This window comes from Dermochelys coriacea, chromosome 5, assembly GCF_009764565.3.
Source record: "Dermochelys coriacea isolate rDerCor1 chromosome 5, rDerCor1.pri.v4, whole genome shotgun sequence".
NCBI classification, from domain to species: Eukaryota; Metazoa; Chordata; order Testudines; family Dermochelyidae; genus Dermochelys; species Dermochelys coriacea.
The window spans coordinates 100,412,515-100,437,057 of record NC_050072.1 but is presented as its reverse complement, the minus strand read 5'-3'; the positions used below and the strand labels follow the sequence as shown (position 1 = coordinate 100,437,057).

Sequence of the window (24,543 nt, the reverse complement as noted above, 5' to 3'; positions counted from 1 at the left end):
ATATTTGTCAGTTGTTTCTATATTTTGGTGCAGCATCAGTCAGATTTGTTCCACATTCAATCATTTTTAGTGAACTGTTATGCTTTCAGTGGTATTTGAGAAGTATCTCTTATCCCTACTGTTACACCTTCTTGTCAACTGTTGGAAATGGGCCATCCTGATTATCACTACAAAAGGTTTTTTTCTCCAGCTGATAATAGCTCACCTTAATTGATAACTCTTGTTATAGTGTGTATGGCAACACCCATTTTTTTCATGTTCTCTGTGTGTGTATTGTGACAGGGTCAGGCCAGAAGGCTACAGGAGAGTGATAGAAGGCAGATATGTTAGCCCCAGGTTAAATAGGTCCCTTTTCCATGGGTAAGGTAACAGGGAAGGTTCCAGAACAATCAGGAACCTTCTGGAGACAATTAAGACAGGCTGATTAGAACACCTGCAGCCAATCAAGACGCTGCTAGAATCAATTAAGGCAGGCTTATCAGGGCACCTGGGTTTAAAAAGGAGCTCACTTCAGTTTGTGGTGTGCGTGTGAGGAGCTGGGAGCAAGAGGCACTAGGACCTGAGAGTGAGAAGGCTTACTGCTGGAGGAATGAGGAGTACAAGCATTATCAGACACCAGGAGGAAGGTCCTATGGTGAGGATAAAGAAGGTGTTGAGAGGAGGCCATGGGGAAGTAGCCCAGGGAGTTGTAGCTGTCGCACAGCTGTTCCAGGAGGCACTCTAGACCGCTGCATTCCACAGGGCCCTGGGCTGAAACCTGGAGTAGAGGGCGGGCCCGGGTTCCCCCCAAACCTCCCAACTCCTGATCAGACACGGGAGGAGTTGACCTGGACTGCGGGTACACGAAAACGGCCAAACTGAGGCCGTGAAACTCCAAGGCGAGCAAATCCGCCAATAAGTGCAAGATCCACCAAGGTAGAGGAGGAACTTTGTCACTATATATAATATATAATTTTCCTACTGTATTTTCCACTGCATGCATCCAATGAAGTGGGTTTTAGCCCACAAAAACATATGCTCAAATAAATTTGTTAGTCTCTAAGGTACCACAAGTACTCCTTCTGCTGATACAGACTAACACGGCTACCACTCTGAAACCTCTTAGTCTTGGTTGCTGGTGGGGAAAATATCTGAAATGCCTTGGAGAGGGGCATTGAATAGAGTAGAGTAAAATAAAAATCCATTTTAGATTATTTTAAGAAACATTTGTTACACAGACCTCTTGTATGAAATATTCACTGTATAATGTTGAACTAAACTGTACATTACAGTCCATGCAACTTACAGTTGCTTTATAAAACTACGATAAACTACTCAAATTCTCAGTTTTAAGAGCGTTTAAAATAAATAAGTAAAAAGTTGAAGGCTCTTTGGTGAAACTTCTAGGGTATGAATATTTAGAGGAGAGATCCTAGCTGGAAAATTTCCATTTTACATGAATAGTTCTGCAGCCCAGCATCTCCCAGAATTCTTGACGTCTGGGCTGCTTTCCTCTCTGCAGTTCATGGAACCTGATCAGCATTTTGACACCACATGGTCTGGCTATGCCTTCTCTGCATTTGCTTATTGCCAGATTCTCTGCCTTTGTGACAGCAGACAGTGACAGTTTCATTTGCACTTGCCCTTTTGCCTTCTATGCTAACTCTTCTGCCCAGTGAGCAGCAGTGTTCTCCTTCCTCAGTTTTTCTTCTCCCCCCAGGGTCAGTTAACCTTTTGGCAGCTTAACCCTCCCTGAGCCTTCACAGCAGTGTCCTTTGGCCAGCTCTTTTGCCCCTTATAGGCATAACAGAGCAGCCAAGAAAGCACCAGGTCAAATATAAACAGTGTTCTGTATGTAAGGCAGCCTTCCCAGGTTTGGCAGACAGCAAGATGAGCCCAACCTGTACCCAGCCTTCCATACCTATCTCCGTTAGGTCCCAGGACTATGAGTTGAACAGGCAGGTGGGGTCCCCTACCCACCAAGGAAGCCAGGACTCCAACAGGGGAAAAATGGACCTAGAACTCCAGTGCAGAACAGGGAGAGACTCCAAAAGCAGGGAGGACTCTCCCTGGCCACTCAGCTTAAGGAGTATATCACATAGGACCTCTGGCAGAACAAAGGGGAGGCTTGGGCAGGACTTGCAACCCTGCAAGTTTTAAAGGTGGGTACTTAATGCAGTGAGGAAAGAAACAGGACTTCTGATCAGTCTTCCCTTCTGCTATGCCAACCAGGAGGGTTTTCGACAGCAAGTCTCCCCCCCCCCCCGTTTCTCCCCCCACTCGGAATGGGACCCATATGGGAGGCTTCTGAGACAGACCTCTCGAGAGGGCAGTAGGCCCTAAGGAAGGCAAATTGCAAAAGGCCTCCAATAAAGCTGCAGCAGAGCTTTCACTTTCCCAAAGCATGCTAAAAAAGGTTTAAAAAAATTCTAAAGAAGCTACAAAGGAAAAGGTCAAAAAATCCAGAAGATATGAGTCCTCTGACTTCTCTTCCTCCTCCTGAACTGAGGAAGGCAAGCTGCATGGCTATGAAACCTGCTAAGACTCCTGTGAGTACCTCAGAGTAAATTTCTCTCCTCAAAATCCTCCCCTGAGGCTGCAATACCCCTTCATTTCTCCTTCAACCAGTGATTAGGGATGATAGGAACAAGCCTTATTAGGCTTGTTCCAATCCTTTTGTGCCACCCTCCAAGCATTGCTGGCACTTTGCTAGAACATCTCTTTCCTGGCTGGAAGATCTTCAGAGCTCTTGAGAACAGAGTTCACCCTCACTTTGCTCCACTTTTAAGAAAGTCGCCCTAGCAACAGCATTTGTAGCTGATGCTTCAATGGATGCAGTGAGGTTCTCAGTCCAAGCTATAGCTTCCAGCTTAATAGTCAGGCACCACCTGTGGTTTTGACCCTGAAAGGTAGATCCTGACCCTAAGCAGATCCAGTGCTTGGCCAAGTTTCTAGGCTTCCTTCTTTTTTGATAAAAGCTGGATAAGCTGGTGGCTGACAATGCAGCAAAATCCTAATAGTCCCTCCCTTTCCCACTAAGTGCCCTCAGGAGAGAATATAGACCGGTCTTCAAAAGGAGCACCTCTGTCTGCTCCTCATTCTCAGAGGCATCAGCAAAGGGAAAATAGATTCCTTAAGGGAAACAGTGTAATTGAAGTCTGAACAGAAAGTCTAGAGAGACTTCAGCCTCCCTCCTGCCAGATTTACTTTATGGCAAAAATTGCATAGGCCTCCATCAGGAACTGAAGCAAGGGGACAGGATTTCCCATTTCCTAGAAGAATAGTTTTCATTGACCACAGACAAGTCAGTCAGGGAAATAGTGAGTCAAGGATACTTCCTAGAGCTGCGGGCCCCACCCCATCCGTTTTTCATCCAGTCACCCCGTTCCAACAACCACATAAAATGCAATCTGATCCAGCACAAAATATCTCATCTGTATATGGCAGTGAAAGACTGTTCCCTCAAAAGAAAGGAGTAGAACCTAGCAAATCATCATCTTCATTGTATAGAAGTGCATGGGAGAGTATCAGAACTGTTCTCGACCTCAAAAGGCTCAACAAGTGGGTGAAGAAAATAGGGCTTCAGATGGAGACCATGGCCTCTATGGTGTTATCCATGTCCCAGAGAGGCTTCTTCACTTAAGTAGATCTAGTGAACACATTTCCATATCCCCATCAGACCATGCCACTTCTGCAGCAGGAAACATCAATACTGACCACACCCATTTGTAATTTCCTCAGTCCCAGAGTTTTTATTAAGATGATGATGGTGAGAATAGCCAGATTCAAGTCTCAGGGAACTCTCCTGTACCCCTTCTTGGATGACCTCCTGATCAGAGCTCTATTGCAGTCGTCAGAGCACAGGGCCACGTTTTGGATGTTGACTCTCCTCCAGGTGCACAGCTTCATCATCAATACCAAGAAGAGTTCTCTGGTTCATCCACCAGAACCCACCTGGGGGCAGAAATAGACACCTTGGTATTGAAGATCTATCCATCATTAGAAAGGTTTCAGAAAATCCAGGAGTTGATTTTCTTGCTTAAGAGCTGCAGGAGGTTTATCATAGCACTCTGCCTCCAACTGCTAGGACTCCTGGTGTCATGCATAGGGATCACTCCATGAGCACAATCGCGCATCAGAAGTCTTCAAGCCTTCATATTACAAGTATGGGACCACACTCCAGAACACATGAAAGATTAAGGTTCCAACACAGGTATTCTACTCCTTACAGAGGTCAGCAGCCCACAACAATGTCCACAAAAGCATGCTCATCTGCCTTCTAGATCCTTTAGTCCTTGCAACCAGGCCAGCTTGGAGGGCTCGGGATCTCACTTGGAGACCTAAACAGACTGGGACCTCTGGAGTCGGGAGGAAAAGACTCACAGCCTAAACTTCCTAGAGCTGAGAGTGGTCAAGCTAGTTTTGTGAAGGTTCCAGCCCACACTAATGGGGAATCACGTTATGTTTCAATAGGACAATACAACTACGGTCATACATTTAAAAAAACAAGGGGGAACAAGGATTCCGGTACTACATGTGCATGTAATGGATATAATGAGATAGGTGGAACAGGTCTTCTTTTCTCTCTGAGTGAGCCACATTAAAGGGCACCTGAACCAAAAGGCAGACTGGCTCAGCAGGCGCAGGGTCAACAGACATTCGGCCTCCCTTCAACCAAACCGTTCATGAATCATATGAACATAATGAGGCCAGAATACTTCACAAGGGAAGCAGACCCCAGATCCATGGACAGATGCCTTATTGCAGAGTTGGCCACAGGCCCTTCTTTATGCATTTCCACACTTTCCACTACTGGGGAAGGTGCTTCAGAAAATAAAACAAGAACAGGCAGTGGTAATACTGATAACTCCTCACTGGCCAAGGAGACCTTGGTTCTCAGACCTGATAGAGCAGAAATTGAAGCCCCTTCTCCAGCTTCTGTGCAGACTGGATGTCCTCTCACAGACTTGGCTACTGAGAGGAAAGCACTAGAACATCTAGGTATGTCCACCAGAGTCATTAAGTATTACTTTCATCTAGGAGAGTATCAACGCTAAAAGTGTACTACTTTGTCTGATCCAGATTCAACAACTGGTGCCAAGAGCACCATACAGATTCCAGAAATCAAAGAATTGCAGCGATACTGGACTTGCTCCAAGAAGGCATAGACGGAGGAGGCCCAGTACCATTGAGCATCAGATGTCTGCCTTTAGTAGCATGCTGTTCACAGGATCCTTGGGATCCCTAGCAGGCAATTCACAGACAGCCAGATTCCCTTAAGCAATCCTATTAGCCAGACCACAGTGATCAGGCCACTCTTCCCAAAATGGAAAGTTTTGAGGGCCCTGACAAGTCCATCCTTCTGAGCCTCTGACTTCAGTTTCAGCTTTTTATTTATCCATTAAGACTTGTTTCTTAGTAGCTGTCATGTCTGCCAGACAAGGAGTCTTACTGCCTGTTCTATGAGAACAAGGTGGTGGTCTGGACACCTGAATCCTTTCTTCCCAAAGTAAATTCCTCCTTTCTTGCCTCCCAAAAGGTTGTGCTTCCTTCATTCTGTCCAGAACTACAACATCCAACTGAAACATCGTGGCACACCTTAGATGTCAGAAGAGCACTGAAAAATCTATCTCAAGTGTGGAGAATCCATGAGGAGATGGGGCTCCCTATTTGTCTTTCCACCTGACATGCAGGGGACTTAGAACTTCCAAGTCCTCCATCACTAGGTGTACATTAGACCGTATTGTGGAAACCTACATATCAGGGATTTCTGTCCCAGAATGGATCAAGGCACACTCCACAAAATTGTTAGCAGCCTCCTGGGTGGGATGAGGACTGCAGAATGGAAAATTTCTTAGCAATAATTTCCTTTCTGATAGCAGCATCTTCCACAATTCTACCCACCCTTGATGGCTTATGAGTAAGGCTATGTTTTTAGTCACGGATATTTTTAGTAAAAGTCATGGATAGGTCATGGGCACTAAACAAAAATTCACGGCTTGTGACCTATCCATGACTTCTATATACCCCTGACTAAATCTTGTGGGGCGGGGGGGGGGGGCGCCCGGGGTGGGCACCTGCGAATGCTGTGGGTGCTGGGAGCGGGGGCAGCCCAGGAGTGCTGTGGGTGCTCGGAGGCGGGGGGTTCCAGGGGCACCGAGGGGTGGGAGGCTGGCAGGCTCCCTACATGGCTTCACGCCTCCCTGGAAATGGCGACATTCCCCCTCCCTCAGTTCCAGGCACTGTGACCAATGGGAGCTGCGGGGGTGGTGCATGCAGGTAGAGGCAGCACACAGAGCTGCCTGGCCATGTCTCTGCCTAGGAGCTGAGGGAGGTGGGATGTCGCTGATCCCGGGGAGCCCCCTGAGGTAAGTGCCGCCCAGAGCCCGCCTCACCCCATCCCGTTCCCCTGCCCCTTCCTACAGCCAAACTCCTGCTGCTGGGGCATGGGGGGGGGGCGTTGTGGCCCCAGACTGCCCCAGCAGTGACAGGAGCGACTGACACCTCCTCTTGGTCTAATGTACATAGTTATTTCATTATCTCTGGAATATTTGTTAATGATATGCAAGTTTTACAGTTTAGGAATAACTCACCTGGAAGCAAGCAGGAGCAGAAAGGGTGTGGCCAAACTGTGCAATGCCAAAACTCTTGATCTGCCTCTATGAGCTGCACAGAGAAGAGAGCAGCCCTGATTCCAGATCTGTGGGGGAGACTGCTAACAGAAAGGAAATTATCCTTAAGAAGTTTTCTATTCATTTAAAATTTTTACAGAACTTATTGTGCAAAGGTCAGCATGGTATAATACATGATTAACCGTTATCTTTTGTCTGCAACAACAATAAAAAAGCTGAGGAACAGAAATGAGTATGCACAAATATGAAAACCATGTTTACATTCAGCTGGTACCATTTTAAAAAAGGATCAAAAAAAGAGGACTTTTAAAATTTGCTTTTAAACTTACAATCACTTAAAACCAATTATGATATTAATAGAATCTTCTGAAAAAAGATCATGGCTCTTGACAGAGAAATGAAGAATGAGAAACAAAGAATTGTGTTAATTGAGTACACTGACTCTCTTGGACAAGCAGACATTTAAAAAAAAGACTTATGAAGTAGAATTATTTTTTTAATAGCACCTAAATGGACAGCTTCAAGACCATCTTATCCTAAAATCCATTTAGATGAACAGAAATCACCAGCCCAGATTTGCGGATCACAGTGTATCAATGCAGTATATCAAAACCATTGACTAAAGATTGTGGCTTGGTGTGGGCATAGGTACAATAAATAGGGTCTTCTCTGTGGGTAAATTGGGAACTGTTGTATTAATTCCAATGGAATACATGGGCTCAAAAAGTCAAAGGTGTTGACGTGACCCTGAAACTGCCCAACATTGAACGGTTTGAAACAAGGTTTGGTAAATACAGCAACCTCACAAATGCTTAGTACCGTAGCTGTAGAGAGAGTTTTTTTTTTTTTTTTTTAGAAAAAAAAACCTCCCCTGTTGGACAGTCTCTTAGATGGTGGTAACTCCTTTTGGGGGGGGGGAAAGAGAAAAAATTGAGATGGTCTGTAGTTGGTGGTGTTGTTGCTGTTGCTAAAGCTGCTATTTCATAGAAGATAACAAGACACACATACCCCAGAGGGGAAAGAAAAGATCAACAAAGATAGAAAACGCAGCTTCTTTTCTGGTGTTGACTCTCACTGCTGGAAAAACACGTTTGCTCCGAGACCTGGCAAACTTGTATCAGTGTCTGGCTGTTTAGGTCATTGCTTTTGACTGTCTTTTTGGTCACTGGCTCACAGGAGCATTGCAAAATATACGGTTTGGGTAGCTAAGCCAGACTCTTCTTAAACAGAAGGCAAAATTAAAAGGGGTAGAGAAGAGATGAAATAAGATGGGGAAGGGGAAAGGGACACATGGGGAGGGGCAACAAAGTGTCACATCACAGGTGGTGGTTGGGATTTAGCCAAAGCTGGTGAAAGTGGTGATTTCATGTGGGTCCCTCTCTCTGGCCCAATCTAGTCAGGACATCTCTCGGGATTAGGGTGATTAAAAGTTTAGCAGTGTTGCAGTGGATCCCAAGAAATGGTGAGGGTGGCAGCCATGATGGTAAGACTCGCTGCTGCAGTTGTTAGCAGACAGCTTCTTGAGCTAATTTTTCCCCCAAACTCTTTTTTCTTTTCAAGAACCCCAAAAAAGAAGTGGTGGGCAAATTAGCTCATCCTGTCGCAATTTTGTTTACCTCTTAAGCCTAATTTCCAACACAGCAATTTTGGTCAATTGATTTTCAGTTCCGTGCTTGAATGTTTACCAGGTATAATGTTAACACAGTCCTTGAGTTAAATTAGGAGGCCTTTTTGTTTAAACTAATTCAATTCTGCTGTCTCATCTTTGCACCTTTTCCTATCAACATTTATTCTTACTGGTTTTTTTTGACATTTTATAAACTTTCACTCACTCTTTCCAGTTGAGCTCACAATTAGGGTAAATTTCTACGACCAATTATTGTCTCATGAAACACTAACTTTTGTATTCAATTATGATTTTATTTATAAAGCACCTTGCTGCCAATGTTTAGTTTGGTATGCAATAATTTACTAATCAGTGGGGGGGGGGAAGTATTTATAACAAAATTTCTAATAACTTACCCTTTTTAAAATTACACATCAAATCGGTTAGCTGGGGAATGGGTTAGAGAAAAGTTCTATGTGTAAAAAGAATAGATCAATGCTAAGAGCTAAACCATAGTTTAAAACAGAATGAAAGAGTTTATATATATTACTGATCCCGAACACATCATTCTCCTAATGTAAGACATACATAAAATGGTTTCCTTTTAACTTTTGCTACATTGTCAAATAGGGTGCACTGTAGGAAGCTGTAGATGTCTAATGTTTCCTGTCTACTTTCATAGGAGGAGTACGACAAATATGGGATTCGAATTAGAGTTAAATTCCGTAGTAATACCCAACTGCATGAACTGACTCCCCACCATCAGAGTGGAGGTGAGAGAAGTGTTTCAACTATGCTGTACTTGATGGCTCTGCAGGAACTCAACAGATGTCCTTTCAGGGTTGTAGATGAAATAAATCAGGTAAGATTGCTAGTGTGTGAAACAAGACTTTATTCCGCAGGAGTTCATAGAATGACCAGAGGAATTGTAAAAATATATATTTCTTTTTTTTTAAAGGGAATGGATCCAGTCAATGAGAGGAGAGTTTTTGAAATGGTTGTGAAGACTGCTTGTAAAGAGAGCACTTCTCAGTATTTCTTTATTACACCAAAGGTGGGTAACTGAAAACTAAATGAAACGATTCTCATGTGTGCATGTGTCAGACTCTCTCTCTCTCTCTCTCTCTCTCTCTCTCTCTCTTTCAACTTCTTTGATAAAATAATAAATAGCATTGATATAGGTGCTATATAAATGTCTTCTGGTTTGTTCATTTGAGACTATGACAGGGATGAAATAAAAATACTATAGCAGGGCAGTTTGTCCCCTTTAACGATAGTTGTGGCCTGGGCTCAACCAACTCTGTTCCAAGACTCAGCCTCTTTAGAGAACAGGCATTCTGGGACTTGTGGTTCCCTGGAATGATCAATTGTACAAACAAGCTGAAGTACATGCTGCTGGGAATCAGGGGACCCTCAAGAGACAGGGATATGGAATAAAAGGCAAGCCTGTAGCCCAAACAAAGGAGAAAGATAAAGGTGAGACAGCTTTCCTTAACAGTCAGGCTGAGGGCTTAAGGAGAGCTTAGGAAGGCCAGTGCTGCAGTCCTAGGAAGGAGGGCTGCAGAGAACCCTACACCTAGGGAGGAAAGACTATTCAAGCCCGAGCACCAGGCTGATGGCTTACTGAGCTTGAAAGGGGATTGTGCTGCACTCTCTGGAAGGAGGGCTGCAGAGAACTAATTGACCAGGGGAAATACTGTCTGTGCCTGTGGCAGCCAGCTGAATGATTTATATTTTGTTCTGACCCAAACAGCCCCAAGAAGGAACATTATTTACAAGTTTTGTTTATCTGTAGTACTTTGGCAGAATTGTGTGGTTTGATTTGAAAGGACCAATGGGGTTGCCTGCTCTAATGCAATCTCAGCAAATACCTACACTGTTTACTACAGGAAATTAGGAGAGATTATAGGGGTAAATTGCTTGATTACCAGTTAAGGTATTAAGGTAACATTCCCGTACATCCCAAAACTTAATTTATTTAGATGTTAGCAGGTGTGAACCAATTATCTGATTATATGGCAGTCAAGGAATCTACCAAAAAACTTTTTTTCATTGGTCACCTAAACTTCAGTGTCTGGCATAATTTAAGCTTGGTCTACACTTAAAACTTTGAATGACTTAATTATGGTGCTCAGGGGTATGAAAAATCCACACCTCTGAGCACTGGTAGCTTTGATGGCCTAACCCCTGGTGTAGATGCAACTGTGTTGATGGAATAATGCTTCTGTCGACCTAGCTGCCATCACTCAGGGAGATGATATTCCCACAGCAATGGAAAACCCTTTCTGTTGCTATAGGCTGCATCTACACTACAGGGTTATACTGGAGTAGCGATGGTGCTTTAGCTTTGCCACTGTAGTCTCTGTGGTGTAGACATGGCCTTAGAGTGGAAAAATGATGGTGGTGTTTGTTGTTTCTACTCTTCCATTTCCTTATCCCAGATTATCCAGGTACTGGAAGACGTGCATATGTGGTCAATGGCAAACAGTGGTAAAAGCACCATGCAAAAGTTCTTTGGGGGAAACATAAATCTGTTTTAACTAATACAAAAGTGATGCTTGGCATAAGAGGTGTTGCTTAGTGTGACTTTTTTTTTTTTTTCCCCCATTTTTCCAGCTCCTGCAAAATCTCACCTATGCTGAAAAAATGACAGTGTTGTTTGTCTACAATGGACCTTTTATGCTGGAACCAACCAAATGGAATTTAAAGGCATTCCGTAGGCGGCGGCGACAAGTTGAGCAAATGGATCAGTAGTGAATTCCATAGAGCTTTTTGGAGCTACTGGTCTGTGAGACTGTATTTATGAAAACAAAGTGGTTGAATCTGAGAGGGAAACCTGCAGAGAACTGACAATGAAGAGCTGGGCTTCTGTTTTTGGAAACTTGCCTTCAAATATATGTAATATTTTCTTAGATTTGTTCTAGCCATCTGTTCCTTCAAAGAAAAACTCATTTTTACCTCAGACTGGCTGTCTGAATGGGAGGGCCCCGAGAAACCTGGATCTTTTGCACTTTGCTATGTCCGACATACCAGATCAGGAAATTTTAGCTGTCAGTTTTTCTTTCCAAATGAGTTATGTCTGGTCAAATCCACTTTTGTTGAAGTTTCCAAAAGTTGTGATATGTATATTAGGTTAATACATTGCACAGTTGACTCAAAGATAAAGATACAGTGGATAGCTTTTGAAGTGGTTCTGTTAAAATGATAACTATGTGAGTGAGGCAGATTCTCAACTAGTGTGGTGTGTGTGTGTAGTCTTGCATCACAGTTTTTTCTTGTGGTGGTTATTAAATATAAAATAGCATACATTATGTAACTAGACGTTATAGTATTATCTATATTAACATTTCCCCTTAAACTCTATTTCAGCAGGGTGAAGTGGATTCCTAAGCCAAAACCCTTCTCTCTCTCTCTCTCTCTCTCTCTCTCTCTCTCTCTCTCTCTCTCTCTCTCTCACACACACACCCACACCCACACCCTCTACCCTCCTCCCTGCCCCATGGACAAATATAAATTTTAGCTTTTTAAACAAAAATTTTACTTGGGCCCTGTAGCCTTGTTTGTATTTGTCTCTATTCTGGAGAGCTACAAACAACATAGCTTCTAGCGGTAACATCAATCTAAATGTTGATTGTTATTGGTGGTTGGTATGGAAATTATTCCTGTAGGTTTTTACATTTGAACTCAGCTATTCTTAACAGCTCTAGTTTCTTTGGAGTGGTTTTGTACTCCTAGTGAAGGATAGATCTCTGATAACGTAGCTGTTAAATTTGCTGGCTTCCTGGTGGGGTTTTGGCCATATCTGTTTAAGTATAAATGGTTACAGTTACTGCTGTCAACAGTAATTGTGAACTCTTGAAATAGAATGTGTCAGCTGGTTGAAATTCTTATCTGCCTAACTAATCTGTGATACAAAATTTTAAAAGGTATAGATTTGTATAAAATTGGAAGACTGCTGTCAGTTACATTTTCCAACTAATCTTTAGGAAAATGAGCCAGTCCCAGATGCTCTCTGAAAATCTATAGCAATATATAATATTTTTATTTTCACCACTGAAGGAGGCATTTGAAGGATGGTATTAGTTTGACTGGCATCCACTTAATTTGCAGTGCGACAAAAGTAATATTTTAGAAATTAAAGCCTTATTTAACAGTCCACTGTCATGTCAAATTTAGCCCAGGATGTAGGTTTTGTGTAAAAAAGAGTGCTGCTTATTTTCTCCCATTCATTTCAAACAGAAGTGGTGCTTGAGGTCCCCTTCCACTTTCAGGTTTTGGGAGGGTCGTTCCATGTTTTGTCACTAGGGGACTGGAAACAGTATTCCATAGATCTTTATCTTACAGCAGGGGTTCTCAAACTGGGAATCAGGACCCCTCAGGGGGTCGCGAGGTAATTACATGTGGGGTCACAAGATGTCAGCTTCCACCACAAACCCCGCTTTGCCTCCAGCATTTATAATGGTGTTAAATATATTTAAAAGTGTTTTTAATTTATAAGGGGGGGTTGCAGTCAGAGGCTTGCTGTGTGAAAGGAGTCACCAGTACAAAAGTTTGAGAATCACTGTTTTACAGGGCGTGGAAGCAACGTTGGAGAAACAGAAAAAGAATAAAAATTCTCACATAGATTATTGTTAGCTGGGTAATTGTCCACTAAACTCATGGCATAGGCACGGACAACACTAATGAAATAAAATGCTCAAAATTCTCCCTAGTCACTCTTAATATGTAAAAGATAGTAAGACATCCCTTGGAGATGAAGGTGAAACACCTAACTGAAGAAGTGTAGGGAGAACGGCTGTACTCTCTCCCAAGTACCCAGGCTGCAGTGTCACACTTTACACCATTTGGAACTCATTTTTTAGTGTAAAAGCTAAACTGAGAGCTGTTGTAGGTTCTCTATTTAATTTTTATTTACATTTTAAAAAATTAAATAAAAATACTGCTGGCTGAGAAACTGCTCCTGAGAGGGCAATTAGGCTTCTGGGAATGGGCTGAGAGGGAGAAACAACCTGTCCCTGTTCTGGGGAGGTAAAATGGGATGCTGTGTTCCCAGCACCTCCTCTGCAGCCCCAGAATGCTGGGCCTGGCACCTTCTGTGTAAAAGGGTAGTATGCTGAGTTGCAGCAGCTCTTGTCTCTCCCATGCTTCATCAGCGGGCTTGCTGGCTGGCTGTGTGTCAGGTACTAAAGCTGGTTGGGAATTTTCCATCAAAATATTTTTTCAATGGAAAATGCAAGTTTCTGCAAAATCAAAGGTTTTTGGCTAGATGCTTATTTCCCTGATGAAAAGTCAAAATGCAGTATTTCTCCATTTGGGTCAGTCAGCTGAATCCAAATTGAAATATTTAGTTTTGGGTCAGTTCCATATTCATCTGTGTCTGCATCAGATGCTGCAGTGCCTCATGGGCATTGTAGTGTGGATGCCTCAGGCTCCCATTCTTCTCCATAGGCTAGGCAGGGAGCACAGCCCATCTCCAATGATGCATCATGGACTCTCCATAGGTTGAACTGACGCTCTGTATCATGGGAGTCGTAGGGTCATAGTGTATCACGTGAAATGTATGGCAAGGGAGCCCAGCCATAGAGGAAAATGGGAATACGAGGCACTATGGCAGCTCAGGGGACGTAGATGAATGTTAGACTGAGCCAAAATGAAATCTGTCAGTTTGGGAATGTCTAAACGCAGCTTCAGTTCTAAAACTCAGAATTTTCTATCCACAAAAGAATTTGACATTTCAGATTTGGAACAAAAACAAATTTCAAAATATTGGAATTTTCTGAAAAATTCTGACTTTCAAAAAGCTCTACCTGGTATGCTGCAAGGGAACTTGCACTGACTGCCATGCATCTCACGTGACACTAATGCATGCACATTCCCACAGTCCCCAGGCTAAGGGCTTGTCTATGTATGGAGTTATTCAGGAATAGCCACTGCACTTTAAATACACACCTCACTTTAATATGAATTCACTTTCAAATGTAGACGAGCTCTAAATGTCATGCAACTTCAGTTCAAGACCTCCAGAAGCTTCTGTGGTGCCTTTTGGACCTGAGCAAGCAAGGAGGAGCCAAGAAGAGTAGGCCAGCAGTGGTGGCAGCAGGAAGTGGCAACAGTAGGGACAGAAGGTAAGATAGGGACAATCCTGGCCCAGGCTTCCCTCCACAGCAACCTTCCAGTCCCACCCACATCAAGTCCCAGCTTTCCATCAGCCCTTAGCCAGCATCTACCCTCAGATGCTCCCCAGAGCCACCCCATCTTTCCACACCCCACAAACTCAGCAGTTCCCAGCTTCTGTCGTCTCTGACACGGCCTGTACATTCCATTTCTCTTAGCTACTGCCACCTTCCACCCCCCCCCACAACCTCCACGCACTCAGCCCCTTCAACAGTCCCCAGCCACTCCATCTTCCACCCACCTATTCCACATACACTCTTCAGCACTCACCTAAGTGCCAAGTTTCTGCAGCATGATGACCTATGCCCACCATTGCATGGGGCAGAGTGTATTCACCTTAAACTGAAGTTTATGGTCTTATACATATTACGTAATAGGGTTTTTCATACTTGCAAATCATTTCCATAAATTGTTATACATGTAGCTGCACAATACTTGGCAGCTATGGCACATTGCTCATTTGTGAGAGGAGGGAGGCATCTGCCAAACCTAAGATCCTCCTATGGGACCTGGAGAAAATTGGAGGGAGACATGAGATAAGTTTTGCTGGGGGTGTAAAAAGCATAGGACTGGTTTATATGGAGGTGAACAATGAGGTTGGTCACAGAAGATGGAAAGGGGTCTTGGGAAAGAACAGGATGAGCTTGAGGTAACAGGGACACAGTGAGCACAAAGGAAGCCCCAAGGAATAGATGATGTAACATAGAAGCGTTAAGGAAAGGGAGCCAGGATGGGGTTAGAGACCGGAATGAGTGAAATTAACAGGGGAAGAGAAAGAAGGTCAGAAAATTGGAGAGGGAGCATGGAAAAGAAAATGGACTGTCTGTAGGGAAAAGCAGTCTGGGAAATTAGATAATGGGAAGAACAAAAAACGAGAAACACTATGATGTTTTTCAGTTATTTAACAAACATTTGTGGCAAAATATTCTATCACATTATGGGGTGAGGGTCAAAGGGACTTTGGGAGACCTGATTGTGTGTGAGAGGTGGGCATTAGAGTCTAGTGTTCCCAACAGGAAAAAAAAAGTGTACTGAGAAATTTTCCATTTCCCCACCTCCGTCTTCTGGAAGGAGAAAACATTAGCTGCTTTCTGGGATTGCTATAGAGGGTCTAAGAACTAACTGATTAGTAGGTAAGAAAATACCCTCCATCCTCTTCTAACAATTTAACAGTTTTATTTAAAAAGCTTTGGATTGTGAATATTAATATTAGTTTTTCTGCTTGTTCCAGTCTCCATCTCCATTAGCCTGGTTTACCTTAGCCTTGGGTATCACACAGTCTCTGTCATAGACAAGATGGCTGTGAGAGGCAGGAAGACTGAGCAATGCCAAATGTATTTGTAACTAAAATGACAGGCTCTGTTGCACAGGGTACTCACAAAAATTGATTCCTTCTGGGCTTATGAACAGTGATTTGACTGGATTGAGACAATGTGGTGGAGTTTTCTTTGAACAGACTAATCTAATATGCGGTAAAATTTTTAGATTTTTCTAACAGTTTTTTTTAAAAGGATAGAAAGAGTAACAAATGCAGCTGGATAGGGTTCTTTGGCCCATTTTCTCTCCTGTTTCCTAATGTTAACTCTCACTTTGCAAAGAAAATTCATTTTTCTTACCACATCCATTACATTAAATACCCCAGAGGAAAAGTATAATTAGAAATAAATATGAAGAAGCTAAATTTTGGGCCAAATCTTCAGCTGGTATAAATTAGCATAGTTCCATTTAAGATAACCTAGATCATCTGAGGATCTGGCAAATTACCTTTTAAATGTTAGTACTGTACATATCCCTCTGTTTCAGTTCATAACAAGAAAGGTCTCCAAGCATTCTGAGTTTTGAAAAGTTTGGATCCTGCTCTGAACTTTGGAATTTGGGTCCATTCTGGAGAGAAGTCAGTCAGTGTACAGGCTAAGTATATTTTATTTGCTTTTCAAACAAAAGAAACTATAGTTTCCCTTCTCCATCATTAATGGATACTCATTTGTTAATTCTGAGGTGTGCAAAAATAGAGTTGTTTGATGGTGACAGTAAGTTTTTTGTTTGTTACACAAAATCTGTCTTTTTTTAGATGGCACATTATACTAGCTTGTAATTCAGAAACGGGTGGAAAAGGGTATAGTAGATATAGTATAGTATAAGTATAGTATAGTAGATCATACCAACCTGATCATATCTTTTTAGCAAAATAATAAAAACCCCATTAAAAGTCTTTAACATTTTGCTTTCATTTAGTTCTATGAAAAACCACAAAGGTTTTTCAGTTCCATGAGATTTAAGCATTTGTTTGCTTTTAGTATGAAATCTACTACTTGAGGGCTTCTGAAATAGTGATTTCCTCCAACTCAAACACATAGATACTTAAATACTGAGACATTTAAAAATGGCAGAGATGTTTTGTTTTGCTGCAGATGGGTAGTTGTTACATTGAACAAATAATGAAATATAACAGTAACAGGAGGTAAAGGGAATTGTAAGAAAATTGCAGGCTGATGACAGCTCTCAGTCCACTGTCATAAATAGATGATGTATGTGAGCAAATCAACAGACACTCACCAACTTATTTTGTCAATAACTATGAACTCTTGGACTCTTATGTCTCTGGTGTTTGTGAAGACAATTGGAATGTCATATTTTCTTTATAAACATAAGTAACTTTTTTCATTTTGCATAGTGTCTTTAAAGATACTCTGAGCAATAGTAGATCAGCTTATCCACAGCCATAAGGGAAAAGGGAACTGCAGTCATCGTGAAGAAGTATGAGGATGCCCTAAAAAGACCTAATGACCACCCAAGTAGACATCAAAATCCTCAGTTGCTCACTTTTAACCATGGACTATCTTGTTCTCAGAACAAATACTCTCTCCTTGTTAGAGTTAAGTCTATGCATTTTCTGCCCACGGTGCTCTTGAAAATTTAAAAACGAACCAGCAGTAACAAGGGATAGGATAATTATCATATTACTGGTTCTGGATTAGCCCAGAAAACTGTGCATGCTTTGAAACTTCTAACTCTGGGCTTTGTCCTTGTTCAGACCAAGTAGGCTATGGACTAAGTGCAAAGAAAACCTCGCGAACTTTTAAGTGTTACCCTTGATTCTCCCCTCAGCAAACCCTCCTCTCAACATCTCCTGCACAAGCATCCTAGCTGCCCCCATCTTTTGGCCTGTTCAAATGACTGTGCTTGAAAAAGTCATACCAGAACAGGTGCTAACCACAATGGTGTGTGAATATCTGGAAATCCATCACTGCCCATTAACTGTTTCTTCAGAGTTGGCACTTAGATAACAGAAACCTTCTAGCTTTAATTTTGGAGGGTCTCTACAGAGACCAGGATTGTGCTGCCTTGAGGGCCAGGCCTCTGTGGTTAGGGCTCCAAGATAATATAGATAAATTGTCCATAGGGTAGAGGCTCTTATAGAGAGAGATGGATGCTTTGAAGGTAGCAACCAAGCTAAAACCAATGTTGCTTTCTCTGGCCCTTCAGCCTGGCCCTTACTGCTCTGATAGCCCTCTCTTTGAGCTTTTAAAGAGAGGCTTTTTGAGAGCAGCCTGCCCACATAACAATTTTCCTGGCTAGAAGGCTGGAGGAATTCCTGGACATCAGGAACCACTACCTAGTCTTTCAGCAAAACAAAGTAGTGATCAAGATGATACCTCATTTTTCTTCGATTAAATTCCTCTCCTTATCTTAATGCCAAGGATGTCTCCTCTTCCTCCTCCTGTTTCTCCCCGTAAACTCTGAAGGAGCAGAGAGTGCATATTCCGGATGGGCCTTGTATATCTAACCGAAAGGACCCTAGATTGAGAGATGGTGTAATCTATTTGTCCTCTACAGCTGAGCTGAGACAAAGGCTAAAACCTCCATGGCCTACTGAGCTCTGGAGTACTCAGAGCAAAGAAGTCCCCACTACCACTGGAGCACATATCTTCCAATGAAGTAGATGTTGTAAGCTGTTGAAGATAAGGGGACTTGCCAACTTCCCATTGGAGATAAGTGCTGTGAGTCATTCCAAGGAGGAATACAAACAGAGATAAGTCTGAGTGGGGACAGAGGGACCTACCTGGAACACTGTCCAAAGCTTGAGCATAGGGAAAGTCCTGTACTTTATAGGGATGCTGGCAGTGGATAGCTTGGGTATGGAGAAAGTCCAAGGAAGATGTCCAGGAAAGAGAAGAATTGGGGACGTCTTCATCACCAACACAAGCAGTATCCGATGGCCCCAGCTTAGAGGTTTGTTTAGGCCTCAGGCCATCCCACCAGTGTCGCAGAAGTATTTTAATGGGCTTCAAGTGTGTGGGGACCCACCTGCTAGAACTTCCCTTCCTGCTTCCAACCCCACTAGTCCTACTCACTATGGGCTTGTCTACGCACAGTTTTGGTACCGCTTTAACTTTGCTGGTTTGAAACTGGCATAGCTGAAGTGGTACAATCCCTAATGTGATGCAGTTATACTTGTATAAAAGGTTCTTTATCCTGGAATAGTTTATTCGCATAAAGTTTGTAGGGATAAACTATACCAGTATAGTCACCTTTATACCACTGTAAGAGCCCCACACTCGGAGTTGTATCACTTCAACTATTTTGGTTAAAAAAAAAATGCATCCCTAAGCAAAATAGTTGAATGGGTACAAGAATTGTGTGTAGACCATCCCTTAAGCAGAGCCTAAGGCACTCTGATAGGGTCCAGTAAAACAAGCACAGCAATCTTCACACCCACCATGGCATCTATGACTGATGCTGTTATGGTTTTCTCCCTGTCTTTGTTTTTTCAGCAGTCATTATTCATATCCTTTCAAGTCACACTGACGTAGGCTTCCAGTCTGGAAACAATTAAAGGCTACCAAGGCAATGGCTAGTACATAAAAACAGACCAGACGCCCATAAATGTATTAGCTTGTCAAACTGCTTGGCTAAAAGTACTACTCCATCCTGTCCCTCTCCCACCCTGAAGCTGCAGGTCCCCACCCACAGGCACGAAAAGAAACAAGTCGTCCTTTGGAAACTATGGCTTCTCAAAACTTTATATGTCAGCATAGGCTTTTAATGTGCTTGAGGTAGTCAGTGGTTTCTAGTTTCTCCCTTGGTGCCCTCCCAATGTCTGTTTTGGAGGAGGATATTTTTGCAGCTGCCATTATCTGGGTTGGCATAGTAGGGATGAAGTAGAAGAATAACTTATCTGCTAGTTAGGTTGCTCACAGTTCCATATGCTACCATTTCTCTGGTACTTGGCTGGATATCCTTGTTTCATTGTTCAGGAGGGCTTAGATTTTTAAAGGTATTTAGGTAACTGCAGCACTTAGCATTGCAAGGCCTAAATTTCATTTCAAGGGTATTTAGGCACTTAGTAGCCAAAATCACACTGACTGTCAATGGGATTTAGGCTCCTGAATGCCTTAATCACTTTTTAAAATGAGTCTTAGGCTCCTAAATCAGTTAGTCCTTGCAACGCTGAGTGCAACAATACTGAAATACCTTTAAAAATCTGGGCCAAAAATTCTGTGTATTGCAGTATTTGGTTGCAGCATCCCATTAAAGGAGAACGATGACACGCTTTCAGTTTGTTTTTGTTTTCCTATGTGTTTACTGCAGGAAGGATTTAATACCCACTGTCTGGGCTGACATGTTATGACATTATGAGAAATCTTCTTAGCAGGTAAGAAATTACTGCAGATCTTTAACCAAGATCCTTCCATTAGCATATTTTGTGATTCCTATGTTTTTTTTTTCCTTTCAGCATAAATAAAAATAAATGAAAGAAACAAGATTTTTTTTTTTTCCTCCATGGAAAAATTGAACTTTTTTACTCAACTGGTCTGTATTCAGAGCCCATAGATCTGCTTGCTTTGCAGACTAAACAAAGTGTTCTGCCTAGTGCTCCCATGGAGACTCCCAGCTGCATCTACACTAGAGGTTAAGACAGCATAGCTTGATTTTTTTCACACCCCTCACTGACATAGCTATGTCAACCTAAATTTTAAGTGTAGATCAGACCTCAGACCTAACAATGTTGTAGTGTAAGCACAGTAATATTGATGTAACTGCATCTACCCAAGGGCTTTTACCAGCATATCTCTGTTGGAAAAATCACACCCCCTAACCAATATAACTATGCCAGTGAAACTTTTAAGTGTAGATCAGGCCTGAACCTAAATAATCCTCCTCCTTCCTTGTGTTGACAAATATTAATAAGTAACGATAACATCCTTTACTTAGTCTATGTATTTTAAAATCTTTTATTTCCCCTCTTATAGCAATCCCTCCAGCTTGCTGGTCACGTAAGCTATTCCTTTCTGAAATCCTTCCCATTTTTCAATATGTTTGTCTTATCAAGGGAAAGAATAAGTGATGCCATCTACTGTCACAATGGAAATATGGAAACCGACCCTTAAGCTCAGTTCTTGGTGGGTAAGCAAAGGATAAAATAATCATTTCTAAATTTTATTTTGTAATTTTAAATTTGCAAATGAAGAGCAATATCCTGCCTTGACTTTACACTTGGTAAGGCCGCAGTGGGTATAAATCACAGCCAAGTGTGGCCCTTCATCTGTTCAATGTGTCTATTTTAGAAGGTTTTTCAGAATACTTTTTAAAGATACCACACAGAGGAAAATATAAATGCCAAGTTATCCTTCAGGGTTTGTGGCAAGCCAGGTTATTTGCTTGTTACAATGCCCCCCTCCTTATTGTTAAAGAGAGAGAGTCCCAAATTGTTAAAAAGAGTCTGCTTTCTCCAAAAATTAAGTTAAAAAAGGTCTGCTTTGTTACTCTTTTATTCTGCATTATTTCAAACCAAACCAAACCCCTCCTTTTGTTCTTTTTATATAATTGAGTCAGGGACAATAAGTCTTTTTTTAAACAAAGATCATTTGGCCCCCTCTGCCCACAGTCTTACTGTTCATAGAAGTCCTGCTATGCAGCTGTAACCTATGCTGACTCACTGTGGCTCTCTGTCCTACCCTAGTGGTTGAACGATGTATAGTTTTCTTACTCTGCATAGTCTTTGAACTAACAGAGCTGGGTCCTATAATTCAGGCAGTAAAGGGTCATGTTTTTGGATACAAGTTTGATCCCTGTTGCAGATGACCACCCCAGGATATCATGTTACACAAACAATGAAGCAATCACTTTTCAAAAATTAATCAATTTACACCCAGATTATGATGATCCAATTCACTTGTCTTTGGGAACAGTTCAAAGCCAGGTTGGTGCCTCTAGAAACAATTAGTAAAGTGCATTGCTCGGGAGCCCCTTAATTTAGGGCCAAATTCTCCCCTCTGTGGGTGAAACCTACAGAAAGAGCAAGGAACTGCAGCCCTGAACAGTTTAAAAAATAATGACTCTGGCCTCCCAAATCATGACATTGTCTTAAAAATCAATCTTACATAATAACTGAGTTCTTTTTGTTTTGTCTTTTGTTTGTTAAGCCTTTGGTGTTCATTTTCAAGCTTCTCTCTGCAACCTTGAGAGCTAGAAGACTTACTTTTTAGGTTTTTCCTCCCAAATGAAATGAGTTTTTCTGATAATCTCATGACCCTAGAAGCTGGGCCTTTAAGAAACCACCAAATAATATCATATAATTACAGAAATGTAGGGCTGGAATGGACCTTGAGAGGTCATCTATTCCAGCTCCTTGCACTGAGACAGGACCAAGCAAACCTGGACCATCACTGACGGGTGTTTGTCCAACCTGTACTTAAAAACTTTCGGTGAGGGGATTCCACAACCTCCTTTGGAAACCTATTCTAGTACTTAACTATCCTTTTATAAGTTTTTCCTAATATCTAACCTAAATCTCCCTTGCCCATTACTTCTTGTCCTATCTTAAATGGACATGGAAAACCAAACGATCACCATCCTCTTTATAATGGCCCTTAATATATTTGAAGACTGTTATCAGGTCCCCCTCTGTCATCTTTTCTCAACACTAAACATGCTCAGGTTTTTAACCTATCCTCATAGGTCAGGTTGTCTAAACCTTTTATCATTTTTGTTGCTCTCCTCTGGACTCTCTCCAATTTTTCCATGTCTTTCTTAAAATGGTACACCCAGAACTGAACACAATATTCCAGCCCAGGCCTCACCAGCGCTGAGTACAGCGGAACAATTACCTTGTGTGTCTTACATATGACATTTCTGTTAATGCAGAATATTAGCTTTTTCAGCAACTGCATCACATTGTTGACTAATATGCAATTTGTATCCACCAGAACCCCCAGATTCTTTACAGTAGTATTACTGCCTAGCCAGTTATTCCCCATTTTGTAATTGTTCATTTGATTTTTTTCTGATTGTAGCACTTTGCACTTCTTTACTGAATGTCATCTTGTTGATTTTTTTCAGACCAATTCTCCAAATTGTCAGTCATTTTGAACCCTTATTCTGTTCTCCAAAGTGCTAGCAACACCTCCCAGCTTGGTGTCGTCCACATATTTCATAAGTATACTCTCCACTCCATTATCCTAGTCAATAATGAAAATATTGAATAGTACCAGACCCAGGCAGCATCCTAATACATACATCCTCCCAGTTTGGCAGCAAACCATTGACAGCTACTCTCTGAGTAAAGTCTTTGAAAATCACTATAAAATCATAAGAATTGCCAACACTGACTGAGTTTCAACGTGCATCTAGGAGCAGGCATCCACCATCCTTCCCTCCCTGTATGGAATGAAAAGAGGGTTTTACTTCTTAAACTAAAGAATGTCTCAAGAACCACACAGATCTCAGGATATCGGCAAAGGCCCAGTGCCTTGGGCATCTGCCTGGTGAGGAGGAGAGAATGCCATGACTAGTGGCTGCTCCCCAGCTGCACTTCTTCCAGCACCTATCCTCTAAACATCTGTGGAGCCCTCACACCATAGAACTATAGCAGAGAAGCTTCTAAGGTTCCAGGGAAGGGGGAGCACACTGAAGAGTTGGTATTCTTTCTCCTCAGCAGGTTATACCATAATTAAGCCCCGTCTGCTTTTATTAGTGGAGTGGAGAATATGGCCCTGAAAAAGTAGAGAAACAAGATCCAATCTCCTTAGTCACTACCAAAGGTTGAGATTTTTAAAACAAATGCAGGGATTTAGCCACACTGCTCTTATTAATTTAACTGGGAGGTGTGTGATTAAATGTCTGTGTCAGCTTTGAAAACTCAACGTCTTCAGAGCGCAAAATACATAGATGTATTTCATCTATGGTAGTGGAAGTTTTTTCCGTCACCCAAATTGACCTTTCTGCAGTCACAGTCTGATTAAAATCATCCATAACAACAAGATAATTTTTTTATTCCTTTCTTTATTTGGACAATTTATATACATATGTACAAAAACACCTATGCCTACTTTTTTTTTTTTTTTTTTTTTTTACAAGTTCATGTGATTTACAAAACAGGACAGCAAAATAACTTATAAAGGATACGAATACTGTACAAAAATAAAACTGATTAAATTGTTGTAAAGGTTGGTATTTTATAGTTTACAGATCATTAATCTGTAGTAAAATAGCGTTTTGAAGAACATGTCCAGTCTGGTGTGTACTGAACGAAGTCCATCTGCAAACTGAAAATAGAATTGTTTATGTAAGTCATCAAAAAATTGTTCACAAAAGTAGTATGTTGTATAGCTATACCTTTAAAGCCTTGGCTTCTCTATGCAATAGTGAAGGGCTTTCTTAACTGAGGAGAGGAGCTGTCCTAACTTCAGCACTATTAAGTATTTCCTGAATAGTATGACAAGTACATATAGTATTAGAGAACCCGATTTTTCTTTCTTTTCCAACACCTGCAACAGTCTCTTACAGAAATTCAGTTTAAAATACAAATGACTATCCTGCAATTTGTTTTGTATGTTAAATCCATTGTCTTCTTTCACTCAAAACAAACAAACAAACCAAAACCCCAAAACTTTCTCAATGTATTTTGTTAGTGGTTAATGAACCATGTTAATCCCATCTGGACTGGACTGAGATACAGCATGTATTAAAGCAAATTAGAATGTTGGTTTCTGTTTGGGGAATTTTTATAGACAGGATCTTCTCACAAACATAGACATGAGTTTATACATTCCATTTTTTGTACCTGTGAGAGTACCTTACATTTTTTTTTATAACATGAAAAACAATTTAATGACATTTGTTTAAATGTACATTCTGCCCCAAATGTTC

General features: G+C 41.7%; 1 protein-coding gene and 1 long non-coding RNA gene across 11 annotated transcripts in view; both read left to right on the top strand.

Moving 5' to 3' along the window:
• Positions 1–11,174, top strand: part of SMC5 (structural maintenance of chromosomes 5) — a 78,835-nt gene extending 67,661 nt beyond the window's left edge. For 3 of the 4 annotated variants that reach the window (XM_043515162.1, XM_038401888.2, XM_043515164.1), the window contains 3 exons: positions 8,900–9,079; positions 9,176–9,271; positions 10,834–11,174. In XM_043515162.1, the coding sequence (XP_043371097.1) occupies positions 8,900–9,079; positions 9,176–9,271; positions 10,834–10,971 (414 nt within the window). In that variant the 3' untranslated portion in view covers positions 10,972–11,174. Of the gene's footprint in view, positions 1–6,556; positions 7,707–8,899; positions 9,080–9,175; positions 9,272–10,833 lie in introns of those variants that run through there. The other variant, XM_043515163.1, reaches the window with a different exon arrangement.
• A 643-nt stretch (positions 11,175–11,817) lies between these two features.
• Positions 11,818–24,543, top strand: part of LOC122460383 — a 32,183-nt gene continuing 19,457 nt past the window's right edge. For 2 of the 7 annotated variants that reach the window (XR_006281649.1, XR_006281648.1), the window contains exons 1-3: positions 11,818–14,342; positions 16,195–20,047; positions 20,726–20,795. This is a non-coding gene — a long non-coding RNA (uncharacterized LOC122460383). Of the gene's footprint in view, positions 20,048–20,725; positions 20,800–24,543 lie in introns of all 7 variants that reach the window. The other 5 variants (XR_006281654.1, XR_006281650.1, XR_006281651.1 and 2 more) reach the window with 4 other exon arrangements.